Here is a 26,614-nt window from a genome sequence, read left to right on the forward strand (position 1 = left end):
AAAACGGAGACTATAACATTCAAGAAGTAGAGCGCGATCTATTTCTTGAATTCTACTTCCAATTCTGTTGCAAGAAATCAGTACACAATGTCACCAAATCATGTGATCAGCTTTAGGTACTAATGTTGTATCATATAATACTGTGGAAGTTTGGCACCGAAAGCTCAAAAACAGAGACTATAACATTCAAGAAGTAAAGCGCGATTCACTTCTTGAATTCTAGTTCCCATTCTGTTGCAAAAAATCAGTACACAATGTCACCAAATCATGTGTTCAGCTTTAGGTACTAATGTTGTACCATATAATACTGTGGAGGTTTGGCACCAAAAGCTCAAAAACGGAGACTATAACATTCAAGAAGTAGAGCGCGATCTACTTCTTGAATTCTACTTCCAATTCTGTTGCAAGAAATCAGTGCACAGTGTCACCAAATCATGTGTTCAGCTTTAGGTACTAATGTTGTATCATATAATACTGTGGAGGTTTGGCACCGAAAGCTCAAAAACGGAGACTATAACATTCAAGCAGTAGAGCGCGATCTACTTCTTGAATTCTACTTCCAATTCTGTTGCAAGAAATCAGTGCACAGTGTCACCAAATCATGTGTTCAGCTTTAGGTACTAATGTTGTATCATATAATACTGTGGAGGTTTGGCACCGAAAGCTCAAAAACGGAGACTATAACATTCAAGCAGTAGAGCGCGATCTACTTCTTGAATTCTACTTCCAATTCTGTTGCAAAAAATCAGTACACAATGTCACCAAATCATGTGTTCAGCTTTAGGTACTAATGTTGTACCATATAATACTGTTTAGGTTTGGCACCAAAAGCTCAAAAACGGAGACTATAACATTCAAGAAGTAGAGCGCGCTCTGGCCGGTCTACTGATGTTGATAAGACGGAAGAAGATCTGTATGAAATCACTCGAGAGCTAGTTAAGGAGTTACCGGATCGTCACTTGTCAAGAAAGGTGGATTGACTTCAAAAACACAGGCAGAACTCAGGCGTAAGCAGCGTCGCGAAGCGCAATTTTACTAACAAAAAGATCATGCTTTGTATCTGGTGGGTTTGCCGTGGTATTATCCACAAAGTGTGTCTGGAAAAAGATTAAAACCCTCGACGGTGTACAGCGAGATGCTAGTCCGCGTTGATGCTGCTATCAAGGAAAAATGTCGAACTGAGTTCCGACACAAAAAGGTAATGTTCTATCAAGATAACGCAAGATCACATGTATCTGCATTCACTGGCAGGAGTCTGTATGAACTGAAATGAGATCTTTAGTATACAGCCCCTACATCGCTTCTTCGGAATTCTACTTTTTTTAACACTTGCAGCTACATCTTTCTAGTACCATCTTCCATTCTGCACATAACGTCTGAAATAATGTTGATTTATTTTTGGACTCGCAGCCACCAAGTTTCAGGGCCGAAGGTTTTGTAAAGCTACCAAAACATTAGCAGAAAATCATAGATTTGGGTGATGTGACAACCCGCACTAATGACTTTACTTTCATATTCCTTTTTCTAGTTGTATTAAGAACAGTTTTGGGCAGACAACTTTCATAACAAGATATTATTTCTGACTTAACATAATACCCAAATAAAATTTGTTTACTCAAGCATATATGTGTTTTAAATGTCAAATTTTGAGATGCTTTGTTTATATCATAATATACCTTTTCACGATCATCTGTTCAGAACTTCAAAAAACATATTACCTCGAATTTAATAGTTTTAGCCAAAATATATTATTTTGTTATTCCTATTGGTATAAAACGTATTAAATAACAAAAATGACATTTTAAATTATACTTTAGTATAAGTTTCCAATGAAAATAGTTATGGACTTCAAGCAAAGTGCTATGTTTGGTTTTCCATTAAAAGCTGTTATGGACTTCAGATGAAGTAACACTTTCAGCTGTCCAATTTTACCCAAAATATGACCAAATTACATGAATGCAGAATGCTTAAATATGGAAAACAGAAATTTTTAGACATTTGAGATAAGTGTAAGAGTTACCGTGGAGACAAAATTCCTCAAGCGTGATGCACATTCACACAGACAGGGGGATAGACACACACATCAAACGACAAACACACAGACAGGCATAAATCTAAAAAAAAAAAAAAAATAGAAACGTGTTGTGGAGAACCTAACTTACGCTTATCTACTGAAATCTCACTATCGCGTTTCTGAGCCCAAAACATTACCTCCCTTACCTATATTATATATAAATACAGGGTGTACTGTAAATGTCGCGACAAACTTCTAGGGTAGGTAGGGCACATCATAAGGATTAAGAATTGCATAGGAAATGTCAGGGGTAAGTGGTAGCGGAAGTAGAAGATGGGAAAGAAGCAAGAGTGATTAATTTGAAACATTTATTGGACATGAATACAAATGGTGTACGACAGCTTGAATGTTACAACAGATGCTCGACCATCAGACGCCCAACATGCCTGACACCGACGGACCATTTGAATGCCGCGAATTATTTGATCATTCTGGAGCAGGTTCTTCACGATTTGCTTGACGATGTTCCACCACATGTGAGGCGCAACATGTGATTCCAACATGATGGGGGTGAGCTCTGCTCATTTTGGTTTGGATGTTCGTAGCCATTTGAACAGATTATTGCCGGATCGAAGGATTGCGCGTGGTTGACCAGTTTCCTGGCCCCCACGTTAACCGAATATATCGAGTCTTGATTTCTTTTTTGTGAGAAGCCATCAAAAGTGTCGCGCATCTCGATCCTGTTGTGTCTGAAATGAATCTAGTGGTAATTAAGTAAAAAGTAAAAAATGGTTCGAGAAGAGTCAAAACGGATATTTTCATTGAAATAGGATACCAGAACGTCTTCACAAGTACAATACATTCTTTACTTCATACAAGATAGTAATGAGAGACAATTTTATTTATTTAAATTTAGTTCCGCCGCTGACTGTGTAATTTCTTATCAAAATAGGAAAAATTTGCATTTCGAAAGTAGAAAAGAATTTCATTTAATTGCCGCACGATTGCAAGAATTCAGCAAGTCATTACAGCAGTTGTTTTCTGAGATGAATTAGGCAATAACTGGAAAAGATCTCCTATAAATACAATATTTGAAGCGTCATGATGCTCTAATGTAGCGTTCTTCTCAAATTCAAACTGCATGCGGACAGAATAGACAATCTAAAAACAAGTTAAATATCCAGATTTTAATATTTTGTTTAGTTTTGCTAAATGGAAAATGCTTTGACATTTTCTCTTACGAAATGTTTGTCAAAACAACAGTAATAATATTGAAAAAAAAAAAAAAAAAAAAAAAAATAGGAAAATTCAAGTTTATATTTATTTTGTCTGAAATCTAAAGTTTGGTACCTGTAAGACATTTCTTTGGTTGCTCTTTTAGGTCATATGTACCGACAGCTAAATATTAACACGTTTGACTGCCGAACACGAGATAACTCGTATTAGCGCTTTTCTTCAGGAACGAGAACACGAGATATCTCGTAGTTTCCTGACTTCTCACTTTTGCGCCGCTACAAGTTACTCACTCGCTTAGCTGTTTTAGCTGTACAGAGGCGACGAGTCGAAGCATGTCTGTACGAAAAATTTATAGTGGACTTTTGCGAAGAGCTTTGTCTAAAGTCGGCTACGAGATAATTCGTAGGACCCTTTTTTTCTTAAAAAGAAATCTTTTAAACTGTTTAATAATTGTTACGAATCATAATCAGTATTTTTTAATAATATAATATGATTAAATCGATTTTGCTTCTCGGACTGGAATCGGAAAAGCGCCGTGGCAGTGCAGTCAACGCGTTAATTCCTTAAAATTAAATAATTTTAACGTATTTCATTCATCATTAAAACACTTACTTTAATTTAAAGAAAAAATAAAATAAAAAAATTCAGAAAGCTTCCAGATTTTATATTACTCCCAAAGGGACTTTTTTTTTAACGCTTTGTGTGTTACCATTATTTATGTATTTATACAAATGCCAGACATTTGGCAACTAAGCCATTAGTCTCGATCTTGCTTCCCAATACTTAAGAAAAATAGAATTAAAAGATAATAGTGCAAAGCATATGTTAATATGTTTTTTATCCATGGAATGTCCAGAGTTACAAAGAGTACAGACTGAAGAATGCTGAAGTCGAATTTTAAAAAGATGGGCATTCAGACAACCATGCCCATTCAAAACACGAAATAATGCCACGGCTACAGGACGAGGTAAATCTGAAATAACTTACTTTAAACTGAAACACTCCCAGACCTTTTCTTAGCTCCATCTGATAACTAGGAGGCATACCTCTTCTTAAATTTTAATTTAATTAGTAATTTTGCAGAATTAAATGTCATATGGCTATTACTGGTTTGTAGACCAGTCGTTTATTTCTTTGCCAGGAAATCGACTGTTTTATTTCCCTCCATACCACAAGCAGGAATCCACTGCAAGACGATTCAGTCAGTCAGAGTGTTGGGAAAATTCCTGTTAAGTGACAGGCCTCCTCGTGGTGCATCCTGGTTAAAGCTAAAATTGCCACAGCGTTGCCTCGCTTCCTTGTTCTTTGGAACATTTGGATTGTGTTACCTTTATTTATTAAATATCACGTTCTTCGCCATTAAACCATAAAATTCAGTTCACCAGGAATATCAGAAAATAATTTAAAAAGAGCATGCCTTTATAATTCGATACACGATCTCGCGCGCTGCAGGTAAAACGTTTTTTTTTTCCTTGAGGGGAGTACAATTTTGCCATTGCTCGCTTTAAAATCGTTGAGTTTTTTTAAATAAAAAATTCTTTAAGGTTTACAAAATAAGAAATCGATAATAAAACAAATTCCGAATTTCAAATTTGGCTTCCACATGCTTATATTCGCAAGAGGATTACGTTTTTCAAAATTGGATAGCTCTAGGTACCGATGTTTTATCACAATGCGAGAAACATACATTTATGTAGATTATTTATTATTTAATTCCTTTAAATATTAGCCAGGGTAATAATATTTGGTGGCAACAATTTGAAAAGTGAAACAAAGCTTGTAGGGAATCAACCCAAAATGCGAAAACTAAATTAATAGTCCTTCTGGGTAAATTGCCCGTTTGGACTAAAAAAGGAAATGGTTTCGGATAAAATTCTGGTGACAGTTTATTAATTGAAATCAGATAATCTGCCTACTACTTTTAAATTCCTTGTTCTCTGAACATGTCTCATGTAAACAAGCTGTAAATTGAAGGATGTTTTTGCGCTTTCCGAAGAGACATATTTCTATTCCATAATTCAAAAACGTTTTGAAATGCATGGTATCAGAATCTGGAAGTGCAAAGTTATTAAGCGAATAAAGGTAAAATTCGTCCTTCATTACTTCTATGTGTAAAGAACACTCTAAAGACATACCCGAAAAACGTACGTATTGTTTCGAAAGTTTTTGAAGTTAAATCATTAATACTAAAAGAAGATTCGCCGACGCAGAAACCATTCCCAGAGTCTTTGTATATACTTTTAACAACAATAAATAAAATAATAAATCAAAATTTACAACTTAAAAGAGCTAAAAAATATAATATTTTGCAGCTTTTACCTAGGCATGTGGCTCAAAGCAGGACAATTTGTAGAACCCTGTATAAAAACTTTTTATAAGTAAATAAATGGAAATCCATGCTGAACCCTGATAAAGCATGGGTTTAACTAAATGGCTGTATAAGGTATTTCTCGTGCTTTCCTAGTGTGCCTTCGTAGTCTTGTGGTTCTGCACGCTGGGCCGGTATTCCAGAGGTCCGTGGTTCGATTCCCGGCGAAGGCAACTGCTTACTTTTTTCATCTTACCTGCTTCCAAAAATAAGTTGTACAATTTGCACTAGTATATGTCTGTAGAATATAGAAAATTTTTATTATTGTAAGCACTAATATATCCAGTGCACCTATTAATGTATCGAATGCACCTTTTATGTAACGTATGTATTAATGTAATGTATGTGTGCCTGTATTATTTACGTATATAGTTATAAGCTGCGTAATGTGCACTGGTACAGCTTTGCAATATGTCTGTAAAGTTTAGCAAATTTTATTATAGTATGTATTAATATATCGAGTGTACTATTAATGTATAATGTATTGTGTAATTATATTGATATATCGAATGCATCTTTCATGTTATATATGTATCAATGTAATGGGCATGTGTATGTGTTATTAATGTATAATGTATATAGCTGCGTAATGCGCATTGGTATTGCTCTACAAAATGTCCGTAGAGTTTAGGTACATTTTTTTAATAGTATGACTTATATCGAGTGCACTATTAATGTATAGTGTATCAATATATCGAATGCACCTTTTATGTTATCTGTGTATTAATGTATTGTATGCATGTAATATTAATGTATAATATATATAGCTATAGGTATTGTATTATATATTTAGCAATGCACATTGATACTGCTCTGCAATGTCTGTAGAGGTCAGAAAATTTTATTATTATACGTATTAATTTATAGTCCATGCATTGACTATCATAATAGTGCACTGTATAATGTAATACGATGTACTACTATTGTGGTAATTCAACATAGTAACAGCACTTTTTGATGCAAGTATCTTTTTATTGTATAATAAGCACTGTTATTGTAGGAATCCGCAATACCCCTGTTTTCCTCCATCTGCCCCTGTTTGTAATATTCTTTTTCTGGACAGTTGCGGGATTCGGACGATACCCGAATAGTCAGTGAAAGCCGCCCGAGTGTCCGGACTCTGCTCTCACCTGTCACCTGTCTCTACAACTGCAACAAAAAAAGGGCCTATTCATTATCGAAGACGATCAGAAAAAAATTAAGGAGCATCGTTCCATAAATGGAAAAATAGTTTGAGTAAACCTTGTATGGATTATTGCAAGATTTTCTTACAACGGAAAATAAAAATATGAAGAGCGAAAATCGTGTTAAAATAGACTCAATATACTGTAGAGACATTAGGTTATTTCGCAGTAGGAATCTGAAAAATGAGCGATGCCCTCACCGGGACTCGAACCACACGGACCTCTCGAATACGCGTCGAGCGTGCTCATCACTACACCACGAAAGCATGCTAAGAAGACGGGAGAAATACCTTACATACTCCCCCTTTTAAAGGGCGACTGGGGATTAGGGGACCCAATCGCCAAATCCTGGTGATGGAGTATCATCATTCACCACGCTTTTAGTTCGGGCTCCACTGTCAGAGATATTAGGTGTTTTTGGAAGCAGAAGAGATGAAAAATGAGAAAAACCCTCTTCGGGACTCGAACCACGGACCTCGAACCACGGACGCGTCGAGAGTGCTAACCACTACACCACCAGGGTATGCTAAGAAGGTTTCTCGTCCGATATTTAAAGAAAAATTTCCATTCCTTTAAAAGAATGAAAAATTCATTTTTGAGCAAAAGGACAAATCATTCTTCGGAAAGTACCTCTGCACTTCCTGAAAAATGAAGATATCGAATTTATACATTTTCAGTTTAGTCCTGCGAAGTCCACAGACTTTTCAATTTTGCATATTACGCCTTTAGTCTTTTACAAAGAGCTCTTCCTAAGCACAAATCCACGACAATGGATGGACTCTGGAATGTTATAGAAATCAATACTTCTAGAAATGTTATGAAAAGCCCTTTTATCGTAAAAGTCACTATTCAGAGTAACGCTGAAGAAAAAAGTTTTTAGATCGAATATTAAAAAAAAATATTCTTTGCATTTTAAATATCAATCAAACGGATTCCAGGTGTTTCTAAAATTGTGCAAGCACCCTGTGCAAATATTATTCAGAGAAGCTTATTGTAAGAACAAAGCTTCGCCTTCTTGGGAATGTTACATCTTTGACCTAAATTCTTCTAGATAACCTAATATATTTCAAGAAACAATGTAATAGGAAATAAGCCACGTATCTCTGTTTAGGCAATTTTTGAGTGTTAAATCTGATAAGAAATTGTCTTTATTTCTAACTGCGTAGGGATCATGTATGTCTTTCAAATTCTTGTATTGAAAAGCATTAACCGACCGTTGATGTTATGGTTTACTTCGAAAAGACACTACTGCGTAACTGCAAGTCCTATCGAAACATCAAATGATAACGAATATTTCAGATTATAGGGAATATTGTTAAACTTAATGATTAAGCAGTATTGCTTACGATATGGAAAACGATAGTGAAACGAAAAGAGATTTCGCTATAAATTAAGATGTACTAACAGCGAATCTCACTTTTAAACTTGTTGTATTAAATAGTTTTGCTTATAATCGTGAAATTAATTAATTAAGAGGAAGCAAATTTTGGAGTTATGAAAGGTAAATATGGAATTTGCTTTGATGTTGAACTTATTTCATAATTAACCGAATGAATATATGTCTTATACGATTAACAATGCATAAAGTATTTATAGGTAACTTGATATGAAAATTACTGTTTTAAAAATTTTAATATTTCTTATGAAATTCTTTATTATGTTATTTAGTCTATTATAAGAGATATAATGATGTGAGTTTTGCAGCATTATTCCCAGTTGAATTACAATCATAATATTTTTTATAGTTATCGGCATGAAATTTTTAGTTTCTAATAACTCAGGTTTAAGTAGGTTTAAATAGGTCTCCCGCTAGGGTAGAAAATTTTTAATATCGTATTTTCTCGAGCAATTTCCCCCTGGCATTTCAGCTCTAGGCTCTGAAAATGTTACAAATATTCGGTTAGAGTAGAGAGAAGGGCACCCCTTGTGTTATCGCGAAGTTGTTGTTTCATTTATCGCCAAGTTGTTTCGTTTATGGTAATCTCAGTAACTCAATGTTATGGAAACCCTATTATGACGTAATCGGTTGCATGATTGCGGTAAATTTATTAGAGCTTGTAACGCTGTGTTTTAGGAATTATATTACTTGTTTTGTGGTTTAGACAGTAAAATGGCTGAATGTGGCAAGATTAATTTGACGTTTCTGTACCATTTGGAAGGTTAGGGCTATCTGCATAAGGTGAGGGATGCCTTTGTGGAGGACTTTCTGAGGGAAACTGGCTCGTATACACGTTACACATGGGGAAAACCACGAAAACACCCATGCAGCCAGCCCATATTTCTTTTGTGTAGTGCAAAGAAATATGGGTTGGCTGCTTGGGTTCAGTATGAGTTTACTGTCTGAAATCCATGCATGGGTTCTGCATGGGTTTCAGACAGTAAAATTACATTCAGCCATTTTACTGTCTATTTTCTTTTGTGTAGTTTCTTTGTGAAGTGCAAAGATGAATTTCCTTTTCTATGTTATTTCATTGTTTGACTTACAATGTAGTTTATAGAGATTATGTATTTTTTGTTGCCTGCCTTTGACTTTTTAAGTCAATATAGTTCGATGTGTGCATGGACGAAGTCAAGAGAGTGCGCAATGCCTAGTTTGTGCAATTCTCTATTTTTTTTTTTATTTTTTTTTTTTAAGTGAAAATAGATTGATGTGTATATGGATACTGAGTTTGTGCAATTCTTTTTCTTGTTATTTTGGCTTTGTGTAGCGGCGATTTTTACGCCAAAAATCGCCGCTACACAAAGCCAAAATAACAAGTCAAAGAATTGCACAAACTGGTATCCATGTACTGCCAAGAATCGTCAATTTTTGCCAAGGGGTACACGTACATATATTTTTACCCAAATATTCACATAATTTTCCCTTTTCTTCTGTTGAACATAGTTTTCCCCTCTAAAAGATAGTGTATTGGTAAATTTTATTCCCTTTATTATTAGCACACAAGGGCTAGTAATATCAGTTTGGGATTTTGCGTTGATTCACTATAAATAGAGTTTCACTTTTGAAATTACTGCCACTAAACGTAAGAGCCCTGTATTATATTTAAAGAAATTAAATAATGAAGAATCTGCATGAGTATATCAATGTTTCTTACACTGTGAAAAACAATGGTACCTAGAGACATACAGTTTTGAGTAACGCAGTTCTCCACTCGAACATGGGCATCTAGAAGCCCAAGTTTGGAATTTTTTTAAAAATCGATTTCATATTTCGCAAATCTTTAACGAATTTTTGATTAACAAACTCAACGATTTCAAAGCGAGTAATGGCAAGACTGTACCGGGGGGGACTCGTTTCGTAACATTATCTAAGTTGGAACTGAAATTATGTAATGGAAAGTAGGTATACAGACTTGGAATTTAAATAATAATTCCTGTGATTACTGTATTTTAACGTTCTGTTGTATACCCTGAAATCACGCGTATTAGTATGGATTTTGAATTAGTATATTTTATGAAAACGTCGCTGGAAAGAAAGTAATACAATAAATCATTTGACTTTTGCTTTTCTTTTACGTTTTATGTATTTGCGTTATAGTAAGACTCTTCTTTGCACAACAGTGTTCGTAGTTAAATATAAAACTCTAGGCATAAAATACTAATAGTTGTTGCACTTAGAAGGAATATTGCGCTTACAAAAATAAAGATTAAAATAATTGTTTTATTTTATTTGAAATAGAAATATGATGAGCATTTAGTGAAGTAAAAAGAAATACTCATCGCATAGTTTTATGAAAAAGTATTCTGTATTAGTTTTATGCAATTTGTTAAACTGTAAAAATTCTCCTTGCTTTCGTGAAATTAGGTTACACATTAGGTTGTTTGAATATAGCAAAGCACACGAGGGTGTCTGCTCAAGAGATGGGAAGCTTTCGTGGATGGCTTTTTGAGGGAAACTGGCTCGCATTAATGCTACAAATGAGGAAAACAACCATACAACTCCCCCGTTAGCCTGGGATGGAACCCAACTCGAACTTCCAGAATTAAGCAGTTTTATCCGCTTGATCACGGGAACGCCCTGGCATTAAATTTAAAAATCTCATGACACGCTTGGTTACAGAAGGCGATAAGAAACCTAAAGTGGATTTTCTGAAAATCCGAATAATCCATAATCTCACTGATTTCGGATATTTAAAGTTCTGCTAGTGTTTCGAAACTTAAGAAAATGAAAGAACAATTGAACTCAAAAAATGGATCAGGCTCGCATAAAGATTAAACCCTATATTTGTGAAGTTGCTCCGAGCAATGAATGTTTAATTACGCTCTTACCCACAAAATGAGATTTACGAGGTCATCGCCAACACTTTCTGTGCGGTTTACAAATGAATAATTCATTCAAATAACTTTTAAGAAAGTAAATTTACTTTCCATTACATACTTGCAATTCGAAGTGAAATATCATCTATATTTAACTGTAAATTTATTCTGAATTTTAGTTTTACTTCGCGAACCTTCTGTAACTTCCGAGTTATATTATTGTCCTTTCATAGGGCGTGACTCTAAAAGACTTTAAAGTCCGAAACACAACAGTTTGTGCAAATTGTGTATGACGTGTGATTGTATACATACATCAGCATAATCAATGTTAACCACACATGGAGGACAAAACATAGCCGTGCAAGCATTGAAGCCTTACCCTTGACCTATATGATGAAAGCGACCGTTTATGCTTTTTCTTTTAATATTCAATAATCCTTGAAAGTTTTCTTATTCTTCCTTTTTCAGTTTTTTCCTCGTTTAAATTCTGCTTCCTATTTACTAATATGAGAACCAACGTCTTTTTTTTTTTTTTTTTTTTTTTTGTCTTCGTGTGAGCTGATGGTTTCATACTCAGCTCCTGATTGCCTAATTACGAGAACTAAACCAGTTTATATTGTCACTCTCCAAAAGTATTATCAGAGAGTATTTTACTTGGTTTTCATCAATGGTAGATCTGGGAAAGCCGCAAGATACACGAACAGCGATCGGTACAAGAAACGTTTGCCATGCTTAAGTTTACTTTAGGTAAGTTAGGATAAAACCTATTTGGAAATGATTTAATTTTAAAATATCGTTAATTTTAGGAATGATACTGTGCATTATGAATTTAGTACATAATATTTGTTTCTAAATGAATGACATTTTTTAAAATTTTTAGAAGAAACCTTCTATTGTTTGCAAATGAAACCTCGTGCTAACTACAATTATGCATTTCGGGAAATGGTGAAATTTTGTTCAAATAATATGAAATAATTATTTACTGCTCATCTGTTATTGATGTTTATATATTTAATCTTTTAACAGCGCGTATTTGAGCTTTATAGCTATGTAATAAATGACATTTCACAGCAAATATTTGGAAAGAAACGCATTAATTTGAAAAGTTCGACATGAACAGATAGTCTAGCAATGTATTTAAATACTAAATACTTTTCAACTTTTCATCATAATTACTATTATTATGTGGAAAACCTAACAATTATGCGATACTATGTTAAAGTACGAACTATTTCTCATCATATCATATATTATTTTATGTACAATATGAGAGATAAATAGGAATTTTTTTTTTTTTTTACTTACGATAGAAGTTATGACAGTATTTAAAATCAGGATATAATTATTGAAATATTATTTGAAGTGCCGAAGTATTGAGCTCAGTATCAGAAATGCGGTAATATAAGTTCAATTTAAAATTTATACATTGTTTGACTTAATATTTTACAAGTTACTTAGAAATCGTTATGAAGCTTGTTCTCATGTGTATTATAATACATATTCCTCGTACGAAATTTCGTACGCCTCTATATGTAATAATACATATAATCATTATACTATACTTTCGTATCCTATTATACCAAGGGTTCTGAACCAGGGGGGGCAATTCGTAGTTTCAGGGAAAACACAGCACTTTATTTAGCTTTCAAGTGTTTAATTTCAGTTTATGACTATAAAAAAGTACTTCAATTGAAATTTTGGTGTTTATCAACATTTTCTATAATTTTTGGTGTTTAATTTATGAAACACATAAAAAAATCATCTATATATCTACATAGATGTATATGTGTATTTTCGAGTTTTGGAAAGAAAATGAATGGGATGATTGGGGCAAAAAGAGGTAGAAAACTGCTTCATTATATTCTATATATTCGTATCATTGGTATCCCTGTACTTGGTCATATATTAGTATTATAACGTACCATATTTAAATATTAAGTATTTCTCATTTAAAACAATAATATGTAAACACGCGTCTATTATTAATAAAAACGTTTTGCATTTCCTATGTGCATAAAATCCCCAGTTTTTTCATGGCATAAGACAAAGCTGGTCTTTAGCGCGCCTGGATGCAAGCGATTAAACGAGAAGAAGATAGTATTCAGTGAAAGTATAAACAAACCGGCTATTAATTCGTCTTCCAAGTAGACATCACCAGTCAAAGTCAAAAACATCTCTAAACTGTAGTCATTCGTCCCTGATTCGATTCCCAGTGAACAGCCAGTTGCATAAGGTTTTCGTGTTTTCTGTTACTTGTAAAACAAATAAAAGCGGATTTTGATCAGAAAATCCTCAAAGGAGGCATCCTCCTGAAAGCAAATAATCCTCGAATGCTCAACCATAATTAATTAATCAATCAATTACCTCTCTAACATATGAAAAAATTGAAATACTGATAAAATCTAGCTCTGTACGAGTATTTTTTCACTGCTGTTTTTGAGCAACATTATTAATCAGATCTTTCTTTAACTCATTTTATTGCAAAAATACTATGTATGTAACACATAGCACCTAAGGTATGTTAATCAGCTGATCACCCTGATTAATGTATAATTGAAAAGTGAGGTGTTATATCTTTATTAACAATATATCAAAGTGGGATCTAAAAGTGAGTAAAAGATGTGTATCAAAGAATTGTAGATTGCTAAATCATGATTATACAATATGTTGCAATATATATGTAACAGTGAAAAAAATACAGCCTTAAAAAAAGAAAGAGAGGAAAAAGAAAAAGAAAACTTGTAGAGAAATTTGCATTGAACGTTTTGATGAAGGTTATGTTATTGTTAATGTTTACTTGTATACTTTTTAATGTTTACATTTCTGCACGTGAGTTTGTGTTTATGCACGTGAGTAGTGCAGAAACGTATAAAATAAAAATGTCAGCAGCATAAATATGCTTTAAAAATAAATTTTGAAACGTGCATTTAAGTAACCTGAGCACCGCCTGTGCTTGAGGGAACTTAAGAAACCATATCGGAGTTTTTTTAACAAAGAAAACAGTAAAATCAGTTTTATGAAGAAATAAATAAGGAAAAAAATTCTTCTTCGAAAGTAATTGCTGGATTTCCTTTGAATTAAATAACCTTTAAATAAAATTGTAGGCAAGATCTGACGCGTTTTTACTGTTTTTTATGACTTTAAATACATGTATAAAGATTATACATGGAATATTTATGGGATTTAACCAGTTACAACAAATGTGGTTTTTAGACCAAGAATGAACTTATTGTTTCTTCATGATTAAATACCCGCACTGGTCAAAATTTATTGTTTAAATTTAATTTTCTTTCTAATTAAACTGAATTTTAATTTGTTTCGTTTACACTTTCTTTGCTCCGTATGAATATTCAGTAATTTGCTCAGTTATGTTTTTAAAGTAATTTTGATTTTTATATTTTATCCTTATATAGAAGTATTTTAAATAATCAGGATTCGTAAGAGATATAATATCCCTGAATTCATTATGCGCTTATCTTTTTTTTTTAATGCAACGGGTCTAAATACATTACATGTATGTGCTAGCAGGCACAGTATTAAAAGTGTAATGTTTGCAATAATTATGATCTCTTTCATTCTGATTTGTGATAAACTGGACTTACGACTGCGTATATTTAATAAGCACACTTTCATCATCACGTCATTTCGACTGTGACGTTTTTAACCACAAGGAATATGTTAATAATATTCATCATTTCAGTAAACAAAGAATGAAATAGTTACATTCCGAAAGAATTTCTACATAAAAAATTTATAAAATTTGAAATGTTAGAAATACGAAATGAATAACTTCATGCAGTGTTATTACTTTCGAATCCCAATCTAAAAATCATAAACAAATTTCCTTAAATTACTAAAATTATTTTTCATATTAAATTACTACAAATGATGTTACGAGTTGGATATGTGCTAATACTCAAACCGGCCAGTGTTTGCTAGAAACGAATTCCATGAAATTCTATGAATAAGATCTCTCTTTGAAAAAAATATATTGCTCAATATTTTTCTGTCAGTTATAAAGTATTTTTCCCGCTTTCTTAACATGCCTTCGTAGTGTAGTGGTCTGAACGCTGGGCGCGTATTCCAGAGGTCCGTGGTTCGATTTCCGGCGAGGGCGTTGCTTATCTTTCAACACTTCTGCTTTAAAAATAACCTAAAGACTCTACACAGTGTGCATAATATGTCCCCTCGAATATAATGCCCAAATTTAACCGCTTCCCTTACAATGTTTTTGAAAAAGAGAGGGGGGGAAAATCCCATTTTTTTAAATTTTAAATTAAATGTTAATCTTTGTATGATAGTTTTAGAAACAAGGGAGAACACAAAGTGATACCTGGCATTCTGTACACTGGTATCTTTTCTTACTGGCTTACCTATGGCATCTCTTTTATTGAAGCACTTGAACCATTTATTGTCTTCAAGAAGGCTACCTACAGAAGAATCACTTCCACTATTTTCAATTCCACTTTTTCATAATAACTATCTGAAAAATCCTCGCTTTCGCTATCTTGCATCATCGCCATTATTTTACGTGTCTTCAACACAACTATCCCTCTTTATATTGGCTGTTTTCGTGGTTTTTCCATGTGTAACGTGTATACGAGCCAGTTTCCCTTAGAAAGTCCTCTACGAAGGCATTCCTCCCCTTAGGCAGATATCTCTCGAGACTTTGCCCTAATTAAATAACCTAACTTAACCCTCTTTATACATTATTAATTCACAAGCCGACGTATACTATACAATAGGGAAACCAGGTAACCAGTCCCACCAAAAGAACCGCGAAACCAACAAAATTTTGTAAACTGCCAATCAAAGCTGAACATTTCCTCTCATTTCCTCCAGGCCGTGTAAAACCGTGATAAAACAAATCGTGATGACAAATTCTTTTAGCTCTTAGCTAAAATTTAAAAACTACACTTTATTTCGCAAGGCGCTGGCCTGTATGTCTTACATTTTGTAATTAAATTTTAAGGTCCTGAGAAGTACATTTATTTCTAGTTTAAATACAAATTATTGATGCTGCATTACCGCTTAATATCTGATTTTTACTAACTATATTTATATTTATAGTTCAAGCTTAGGTATATTTTCCTAGATATGAGTATAGGGACGGAAGAAATATATAAAATGCAGATTTAGTAAATTTTACGAAGCTGGTTTTTACTTCCTTATACGAAGGTTTGCTTTAGTTTATTATCGCAAAGCATACTGGACCTATCTGCCTAAGGCAACGGATGCCTTCGTGGAAGACTTTCTAAGGGAAACTAGCTCGTATACACGTTGCATGTTATGTAAAACCACGAAAACGCCCATGCAGCCAGCCAGTTTGCCTGGATTCCTACCCAGGTCAGAACTACCAGTAATGAACGACTATGCCACTCGGCTGCTGGTGTGCTTCCTTCTACGACGGAAATATTCTAACCGCAAAAGAATTCGGGAATTACATTTCAGAGGAAATTTACATTCTGATAGTTCCCGAATCCATTTGAACGATTTCTTTTGCTGATGTCTTTACGTACTGACAGGATGAAAGACATATTTTTTTCCAAAACGGACTTTAAAATGGATATACCAGCTAAAAATTCCTTACCCAACTTTTATTTTCGTATTCGTTGGTCGTAGTCATGGACTTCCAATTACAGAAGTGTGAACAATAAACATGAATATCCCAAAAATATTCATGTTTTTTTGGTCAGAATCAAAATTTAAAAAAAAAAAAAAAAAAAAAAAAACCTTAATTTTCAATAAATAACAAAAGGAGGTATTCCATTTCCTATACGTATCGTAGCGTGCGTAGGTGTTCGTAATAAACTGAATGCACGCAGAACCAATGTACCAAACGGAATACTTTACAGTTCTGAAACTCTTCTCAGTATCACGGATCACAAACAGTTGTTCACTACAAACTTCTAAGAACGTTAAACACAGAGCAATACAACGCGAATCACGAAAATATCTCAGTACACCGCAGTTGCCTCTGAACCGCATAACTGAGTACTAGTGTTTGTTATCTCTGGGCTTACATATTTTCCCCCGCCGCCTAGAAATCTCTAGTGCCTTCCGTTTCTCGAAATTACTAGCATATGAAGGCCGGATACGGTTACAGTTACATATAGGGATCAGTTACAGTTATTCTATTGCAATACCAATTACGGTTGTACAGGGCGATTTCTTGCCTGATTTGATGACAAAATTTAGTCACCAAAATTACCGCCAACTTGGCCATATCTCACCCATTTAGTCAGAAAACCATTTAGTCAATGTTAAGTAGCCTTGTTCCTGTATTCTTATCTTTTCGAAGGAGTTTTGTCTCTTTCAAGCATTCCATGTTACATTAGGCAAAAATACTATAGTTTCACGTATAATTTAGCTAATTTTATTTGCATATATAGAAAATTCGTAGCAGCATATTTGGGGAAGTTTTATAATCGTTATGAAAAATAAAATTGTAAGAAGTTTGACTCCTGTGAGACAAAATTGACCGGGGTTTTTAATTTCAAAATTTGCAATTTTGGGTGCCATTTCCAACTTGCTTCGAGGGATCGTTTAATTAAATTAAAATATTTTGAGGAAATACATTTAAATGAAGTGCAGCAAAAAATGTGTTAATTTAACAGGCCGTATAAGGAAGTCATACGTGCATATTTCAATTTTTTTTTATTGAAAAGCGACAAAACGTGAATTTAAAACAATTTTCATGCATATGTCTGCGACCAACGGTTCCGAAAAAGAAAGGCCGAATAAAGATTTTTGTGTATGCAAATTTTGGATTCGAAAATATTTTCTAGATACGCTATGATAAAAATATACTTCAACGCACATAAATGCGTATAATAAAACTGTTCAAGGTTTTGCTTAATCAAATAAGGAAATCTCTTCGATTGGTTGACAAGTAAATGTTATTTAGACACATTTCTTACTTATTTCTTTTACCATATCTCTTAATTTCAAAAAAAAAAAAAAGTTCTTAATCGGTATCTCTTCGATTGATTATTATTCAAATTCAAGAACGTATGGAGGTCGTTTTGAGAAAGCTTGACGTATTAAGAGATAAGCTTTTTTTTAACTATTTCTAATACGAGATTTTCTAGTTAGGAAGGTTAACCAATTTTAACGCCTTTTGCATCAGGTTTTCATTACTCATAAGAAAAAAAAATTCGATATAAAAATTCAAATAATAAAAGCATGAACAAAAACCTTAGCTGTCAAAGTTAGCTCTCACTCCTGGTGATTCCACTGTGAGTGGAATTTTGTCATTGAGTTTTAACTTGTTTCCTGATTTGTTGTTGAGTTCAAATTTTGTGAACATACTCTTTACTGATGAGCATATAATATGGTGAAACGATTTCACCAAATTTCGATCTATATTTGTTCTTGTTTGGTTTTTAAGCGATTTTTTGTGTCTACCTTCGTTTAACAAACAAATTAAGCATATCAGGATATCACTGTTTGACCATCGAATAGAGTGGCAAAAAAATCTCATCAATGACATTTGTAGGAAAATTGTAATTTAATGTCTGACTTATCGACGAATTTTTGAAAAACCTTCCAATTTTTAGACTAATTGACGTTTTTGATTTTAAAATTTCAACATCAGCTATAAAGTTTTAAAATTTTCACAAATTTTAAAACAAGAGTGATAAAAAATATTACTTGAACGATTTTACACATTTTTTTAAGAGTGTTACAGTCTGAAGCAGACGGGACAAAAACGCTTTTCTCAAGGAAATATTGCTTTCCAGTTTGTCGTCGTGGCGCCCTTTCGAGTAATGATTGAATTGGCGATATTCGTTCTTCCATTTTTAACTTCAAGTAAAATGCTCATTGTACCATTTTTAACTTCAAGTAAAATGCTCATTGTACCATTTTTAACTTCAAGTAAAATGCTCATTGTACCATTTTTAACTTCAAGTAAAATGCTCATTGTACCATTTTTAACTTCAAGTAAAATGCTCATTGTACCATTTTTAACTTCAAGTAAAATGCTCATTGTACCATTTTTAACTTCAAGTAAAATGCTCATTGTACCATTTTTAACTTCAAGTAAAATGCTCATTGTACCATTGTTATTACATCCAGTTTTCAAAACTGAATATTCAAAGCGATTTATTTATTCTCTGAATAACGTTCAGTTATTTTTCTTTATTTCGTAATTTTCTCATTAGTTATTGCTTGTGTTTTAACAATGACTAAAAATTCTCTAATTGATAACGCGTTACTGAGATTATAAACTGAAAATAAACCACAATTCAAAGAAAGGCTTTTATTTCAATGGGATATTATAAATAAGAAATTCGTTTTTGTTATATGCAACCCTGGTAAGCCAAGTTATGTTTTGGAAGAAAGTTAGCATCTATTCCTTTATTTTTTCGCTCATAGTATGGGGAAGGGAGATAATATGTTTTACTTACCTTTTACAGAACACCAAGTATTCCACATTTTCGGGACTGCCTACATTGATCCGCATACTCAAAACATTAAGAGATTTTGTAAAAGTAATGCAACAAAGAATATCGAGGAATAATGCGACATCTGTTAGATAAATTTTAGTGAATTTATGTGGTGTCGGGTTCATAAGGAAGGGACAGTTTTATGTTACTTTATATTCTATTGTGAATTTTCACAGCCAGAATACCTATCACTAGTTTTATAGAATTGTTTTGTGCCCCCCACCCTTCAAAAAATACATCAGTCGCCGCTTAACGGGTTAGGAATTAATAATGTTGTTATTGAGTTTTTTAAATACCCCAGCCCCCAATTTATACAAAAACATGGGAAATACATCGGTTATTATCACCAAAATTTTGGTTAACTTAATAAAATTATTAAATAATGAAGTTTTTAAATTGAAAAAATGTCGCCAAGATGAAAATCTCAAATATGGCCAAAATGGATTCCAAAAATTGGAAGTGACAGAGAATGGTAGCCAAGTGAGGGTTTGTATAACCAACAGATTGGATTCAATCGTTTAAAATTAGGTGAAAAAGCAGCCACATTTGGAATGTAAGAGTTTGAATAACTTTATCGATTTTGAGGGTGATCAGACACAGGCCCTTCTTGTTCAGAAGAAAAAAAAATTCTGTATATTTTTTTCCTTGTCCCCCCCCCCATGGAAACATGTAAGTCAAACGAATATTGCTTTTTTGCTTGAAAATAAATTTTACGTTGGCATGTTCTGTTCTAGTGAGACATCAATTAGTAATAAGATTAGACGTACACTGTCAATCAAGTAATTTCCAGAAATGTTATGAACAATTCATAAATGAGCCTTTTTCAGAGACATTATGGACAATGCATCAACAAACGTTTGCACTTTCTAAATAAAAGTTCTGTGGAAGCACCAATGTATACGTTTCTAGTTATATTTTCATTAAATCAGTTACATTTTGTTGCTATTTTGAAGGATATTTTTTGTTGACCCCATTAAGCGCTGTCTACTGTAGAAATTTCTTATTTTGAACAACAAATAATCTTTGTGGACCGATAACATTTTAATCATAATTGTGAAGCTGTATAAACATTATGAGTTATAGCCTTTCCTCATCTATCTTAATTTGAATGTATGAAAATCTTGAAATAAATTAGACAAGATTTACCCTTGAAAGCATGAAAACCTTTACCGGAAATATTGAATAACAGGCTATTTTTACTGGCTTAATAATAAAGCAGAATTTTTCTAATGTCTTAAGTTTTCATCCTATAATTAGAATAGTGACAACCTTGATTGATAAGGTTAAATGGAAAGCAAAACGCGGAAATAAATGTCAAACACCAGCTGGAGCTAAAATAGGTCAACTACTTTATGTTTAAAAATAGCAAAATGCTGTTTTATTAATTGATTTTCGTCAGTGAAATGGCAGCTGCTAAACTGATATGCCGGCTAAAGTTTCCAATTAAAAGATAATTATAGATTGGCCTTCAAGCCGAAAAGTCTGAAGTTGGATTTTTAAGTCAACCTTCGGGAATGACCAGCAAGTGACCTTTATTGATAACTAACCGCTTGAATCCCCTGAGGTCTAAAATAGATGTTATAAAAAACGGAAATACATATAGTGATTTCAATTAATTCAGCTAATATAATTTCACGAGCCCAGTGATCTGTCTTACGCTTTCCTAAACGACAAGCAATTGCCGCCTGGAAGATAAACATATTTTATTTCGGACAGTAGCAACACATTTCTTTTAAACCCTTGAGTTTGTTGGTGCAGTTCGAAAGACCAATATATTGCGCTTTGCTGAGTGGCAGCACAGTTCCTTTATTCGCTGATTTTCTGAATAAATTTGAAGTATAATTATCTTACTCTTTATCGAATGGCAACAGAAAACTTAAATTAAAAGTTCACTAAATTCTAACATAATATAAAATACACAAAAACGTATTCTACATGATGAATAACGTGTGTACGCGTGTAGTATAAAATGATTTTTAGAACGTTTTTTTTAGAAAAATGGGAACTATGTATAAATAATATATATTAAGTTAATTTTGCTGTTTTTATAATCTAATGGAAATATTTTTTTTGATTCTCGGGTAGTGACTGGTTTTAATGAAGTCCACATTTTAGTGTTGTGTTTTGTTTATGCGTAGCGTCAAGACCACTGCATTAGCGTAAATACACCTTCTAATATTTTGGCTTTAAAAATTACTTTTTTTATGTACCTTAAACTGACCCTTGTGAAGCTATCCAATTACGCACTTAAATCGGCGTGCTTTGCTTCAAATAAAAGTTATTGAAATCATATAATTTCGGTAATGTGTTTAAAAATTCAGTTTTCCATATAATGGGGCACATTTTCTCCTTTAATTTGCATATAATGGGGCATATTAATCCTCCGGAACCTAATTAGTACAAATATTAAATTTTGGCTTTGTAGAAATAGCCACTGCATTATCGACGTATACGTCCGTCCTAAATCTTCCTATAAAATAACAACCTGGAAGAAGTTTTAAAACAAAGACAGCTTGTGTACTAACAGAAAGACTTCTCTGCTTACGGAATTGAACAGAACACAAAAGTTAAGTTAAAACATCTTCTTGTGGAGTTAATAGAATATAAAAGTTAAGGTAAAACATATGCTTGTAAAATTAATAGAATATTAATATTAAAGTAAAACATCTGCTTGAGTAATTAACAGAATACAACAATTAAATTAAACATTGTGGATTTAACAAAATATAAAAGTTAAAGTAAAATATCTGCTCTTAGAATTAACAGAATATAAAATTTAAAGTAGAATATCTGCTTGAGGAATCAACAGAGTACAAAAGTTAAAACATCTGCTTGTGGATTTAACAAAATATAAAAGTTAAGATTTTACCTGCTCGCGGAATTAAAAGAATATAAAAATTAAAGAAAACACATGCTTGCAAGTTTATTGTAATATAAAAATTAAAGTAAAACATCTGCTTCATGAATTAACAGAGTATAAAAGCAAGCTTATGAGATTTACATGATTAAGGCCACTTTTAAATTTTGATTCAGATCCTCCGCTGATGCGAATAAAATACGGCTAGGGAAGCTGATTGACTCAAGTCAGTTCAGAATTTAGGTAAAAATACTAGCAAAATGGTCAGCGATCACTGCCAAAAGCTCTATCCTAAAATCAAGAAGGCTATTCTGATAGTTGTCGAAGTTCTTTCTCTAAATTTATTCTCATTTGTTTTCTAAACGCCTCACATTTAAATATTATTCTGGTAGATTAGAACAAGAGTAGAAGTTTAGGAAAAATTTAACCTGAGATATAACGTTTTATATCATAGCATCCTGAGGCGAGCCAATGAAAGTGGAAGTGACAGTAAAGGTAAAATGAGAGGATAAATTATTCATAAATATAAAACAGTATACATGTTCTATTATGAGGGGGAAAATAACAAACTGATGTTTTATTCGCAACGAGTCCGCATAAAAATTTAAAACAAAGTCTATTTTGTAAAACATATCACGTGACAAAAGTTTTTTTAGTGAAAAAGCTGATGTTATTTTATACATTTCTTTAATTGGAAGCTTAATTGCACAACTGAACACTGAAATGAAATCTAATCACTTTATCTTTTCCTTATAAACAGAAAACATGCTTGTGAAGTATTCTTTAGAGCATCTTCAATAAATAATAGTCGCTTCTGTTCATTTTCTACCTTTTTATTTCCAGGAAAAACGCCAAAAAACGGCTACGTGAATGGATGTCTACCTCCTGTTGTGTGGGACAAAAAAATTCCAGACACAGAACTAAATAAATTTAAAAAAGCTGTTGAAGACAAGTACAATTTACATTTTGGTAAGTTATGAAATATTAATTAAAAACTGAACTGAATTATAATAGCCTGAATTTACCGTGAAACATTCATTGGATATTAATTACAGACAGTAAATATTAATCTAAATAGAATGTAAATTTTATTAGCTAGATGAGTTATTGTTTTTCCTAATTAATTTGCTGTTTGGCAAAATAAGTGACAGTCGCATGCTGTAAAGCTACACTCTACAGTCAGATCAACAGACAGAGAAACCGGCATTATTATCCTCTTGTACGACTTTTTATTTCGTCTTAGAGTGTTACAACACAACTGACGTGCAAACAAACAAACGTGCAAAAACAACTTAAAGTTTTTCGTATTTCAATTGTATCTTAGAGTATTCTTGCTAGATTGTTGAGGTGCTTTTCATTCCGTTTCATACTCAGAGTACTATAACTAAAATAAAAAACGTGCAAAAATAATTTAAAGTTCTATTGTTACTTTGTAAGGTATTTTCTCCCTCCTTTCTGCATGTTTTCGTGGCTCAACAGTAGCGCATTCGGTGCGAATTCGAGAGATTCAGGTTCGAGTCCCGGTGAGAACATTGCTCATTTTTCACATCTTCTGCTTAAAATAACCTAATTAGTCTACAAAGCCGCCCAAACTAAAAAGGTGGTGGATGATAATTCTTCACCACCAGGATTTGGCGACTGGGTGAACTAATCCCCAGTCGCCCTTTAACTCTCCAAGCGTTTCGAGTTTAGCCCTGAAATTTTAAAGTTCTTCAAAATGTCATGAATAAGTGGTATTTTCTTGATTTTAATTAAAAAATGAATTTCTCATTTTGTACCTTGATTCCTTTTTTTCCAATATACATCCAAACCGAAATCAAATACATTAAAAGCTAGCAGAAATTTTCATTTGTAATGCGAGGTGTAACGGTTAATACACTCGACACGTATTTGAGAGTTCCAGGTTCGAGTTCCGGCAAGGGCATTGCTCAGTTTTATGTTTCTACTTTCAAAAGAAAAAAAATCTTAATGCCTCTACAACTTCATATCTACTTTACTTTGCTAGACTACTGAGTCACATTTCATCGCGTTTTATCTTCCAACCAAACAAGTACGGCAACCAACACAATGAAACATCTACTATTCAAAACTTTATGTTATTTCGAACTTTGCTAGAACACTGAAAGGCTTTTCATCCCGTTTTAACTTACAACCAAACAACTACGGCAACCAAAACAATCAGATATGAAACAACCTTAAAACTTTATGCTATTTCGAACCTTGTTGTTGGGCGACTTTTCATCTCGTTTTAACTTAAGAGTACTAAAACCAAACCAAACAAACATGTAAAAACAACTTCAAGTTTTACGCTGTTTCAAACCTTGTTAGACTGTTCAATGACTTTTCATTCCCTATTAACTTAGGGTACTACAGCCAAAGCAAACAAATGAGTAAAACAAGATTAAAGCTTTATTGTTACTTCAGTTGTATTTTATTGTAACCTTGCTAGATCGTTGACCGACGTTCCATCCCATTTTATCTTAAAGTGCAACAAACAAATCAACAAACAAACGTGTTAAAGCAACTTCAAGTTTTATGTTACTTTGAACCGTGCTAGACTGCTCTGTGACTTTACAGCTAAAGAGACAAATAAATATATAGATAAAGATAACAATGAAATAAACTTCCACTGCTTGGGCTTTGTTATTAAATAAAAAATTGTTATTTGTTATTAAATGAAAATATTTTATTTCGAGTACTGGTAAATTATTGTTTTTAAAACTGAAGTCTCTCGATCAAAAATGATTAAATTGGCATAACATGAATTAAATTGGCATAAATAAAAATGTTTGGAATTTAAATTTCGGGCTTTGAGGCGCACATATTCGGGTGATGTATTTAGTGTACTCAATATTTGATGGTCCTAGGTGAGGTAGCTTTTCTGCAATTCAAGAAACATACATAAAGATTCTTCATTCTTTAGTAATATAGATTATAAAAAATATTAGAGGTTTCGAAATTGCAGTGTTGTTCAATTGTAGAGACATTAGGTATTTTCTAGAAGCAGGCAAGATGAAAAAATAGCAAACGCCTTCGTCGAAAATCAAACCACGGACATCTGGAATACCGGCCCAGCGCGCAGAACCACTACACCCCGAAGGCGCGCTAGGAAGGCGGGAGAAATACCTTATATACTCCCCCCCTTTTAAAGGGCGACTGGGGTTTTTAGGGTACCCAATCGCCAAATCCTGGGTGTGGAGAGTCATCATTTACAGCCCTTTTAGTTTGAGCGCCACTGTAGAGACATTAAGATATTTTTTGGAAAAGCCGAAGAGATGAAAAATTAGCAACCGCCTTCCCCGGGAATCGAACCACGGACCTGTGGAATACCAACCCAGCGTGCAGAACCACTATACCACAAAGGCACGCTAGGAATGCGGGACCTTATACAATATGCAATAGATATGATAATTCTAAGCAAATATAAATCAGATACATCAGTCGAAAAGGATTATCTTAAATAAAATAAACTAAATTCTACGTTCTAGAGCAGCAGTCGTCAACCCTTAGAACTTCATGGACCACTACATACATAATTTTATATTTGGCGCACCACTAATATGAATTATAAAACACTTAAATCAGACCTTAAAAAAACTTATTAATACGCAAAAACAATATTCAACTTTACAGAACATGTAATTCGAATTTTCATTTACTAATATAATTTTCGTAACATTCGGTGTTCAGCAGCACGCTTTAAGGAAATTCAGGGTATGCTCCTAATTATGAGTAACAATTAAAACACTATTATCATCTCACTGATACACATATTTCGTTCATATTGAAAAGTACAAAAATCTTACCTTCTTGTACAGAAAGCTTTACATTTCCATATCACTGAACTTCACAAGAAGCAAGAACAAATCGGCAAACGCAAAGCAATATCAATAAACTGAAAGCGTTAAGCTGCCAATTTTTAATTATTGTAAACATAATAATCATTGAGCAACATAATAATCATTAACTCAGCAATGAAGCCATCAATCAACAGTCAGATAAAACAAAAACGGAAACTTTCAGTGGTGCAATTATAAACAAGAATGCAGATGGTTCTCATAAAATTCCACCAAGTTGCCTATTGACACGAAGAAAAACTGTATTATTAACGACTAAAATAGCATATGTTTGTAATTAAAAATGAAAGAGAATCTCAGTTCGCACTATTATTGATAACAGCAACATATCCATGGATGCCAACTCTCACTTTTAAGTGTCGCTAGATACGCCTGCAAAAGTAGCTAAAAT

General features: G+C 33.1%; 1 protein-coding gene and 1 long non-coding RNA gene across 4 annotated transcripts in view; one reads left to right on the forward strand and one right to left on the reverse strand.

Moving 5' to 3' along the window:
- The window catches only part of LOC118181549 (acetoacetyl-CoA synthetase-like), a 162,134-nt gene that overhangs the window by 89,775 nt on the left and 45,745 nt on the right, over positions 1-26,614 (forward strand). Inside the window, exons 1-2 of one of the 3 annotated variants that reach the window (XM_085819900.1) lie at positions 8,033-8,303; positions 23,210-23,335. In XM_085819900.1, the coding sequence (XP_085676026.1) occupies positions 8,297-8,303; positions 23,210-23,335 (133 nt within the window). In that variant the 5' untranslated portion in view covers positions 8,033-8,296. Of the gene's footprint in view, positions 1-8,032; positions 8,304-11,655; positions 11,807-23,209; positions 23,336-26,614 lie in introns of those variants that run through there. The other 2 variants (XM_085819899.1, XM_085819898.1) reach the window with 2 other exon arrangements.
- Positions 1-26,614, reverse strand: part of LOC146996104 (uncharacterized) — a 75,177-nt gene that overhangs the window by 18,797 nt on the left and 29,766 nt on the right. The gene's annotated exons all lie outside the window — the stretch shown is intronic.

This window comes from Stegodyphus dumicola, chromosome 7 (assembly GCF_044657685.1).
Source record: "Stegodyphus dumicola isolate Sdum_Otavi_A_Nest chromosome 7, ASM4465768v1".
Lineage (NCBI taxonomy): Eukaryota > Metazoa > Arthropoda > Arachnida > Araneae > Eresidae > Stegodyphus > Stegodyphus dumicola.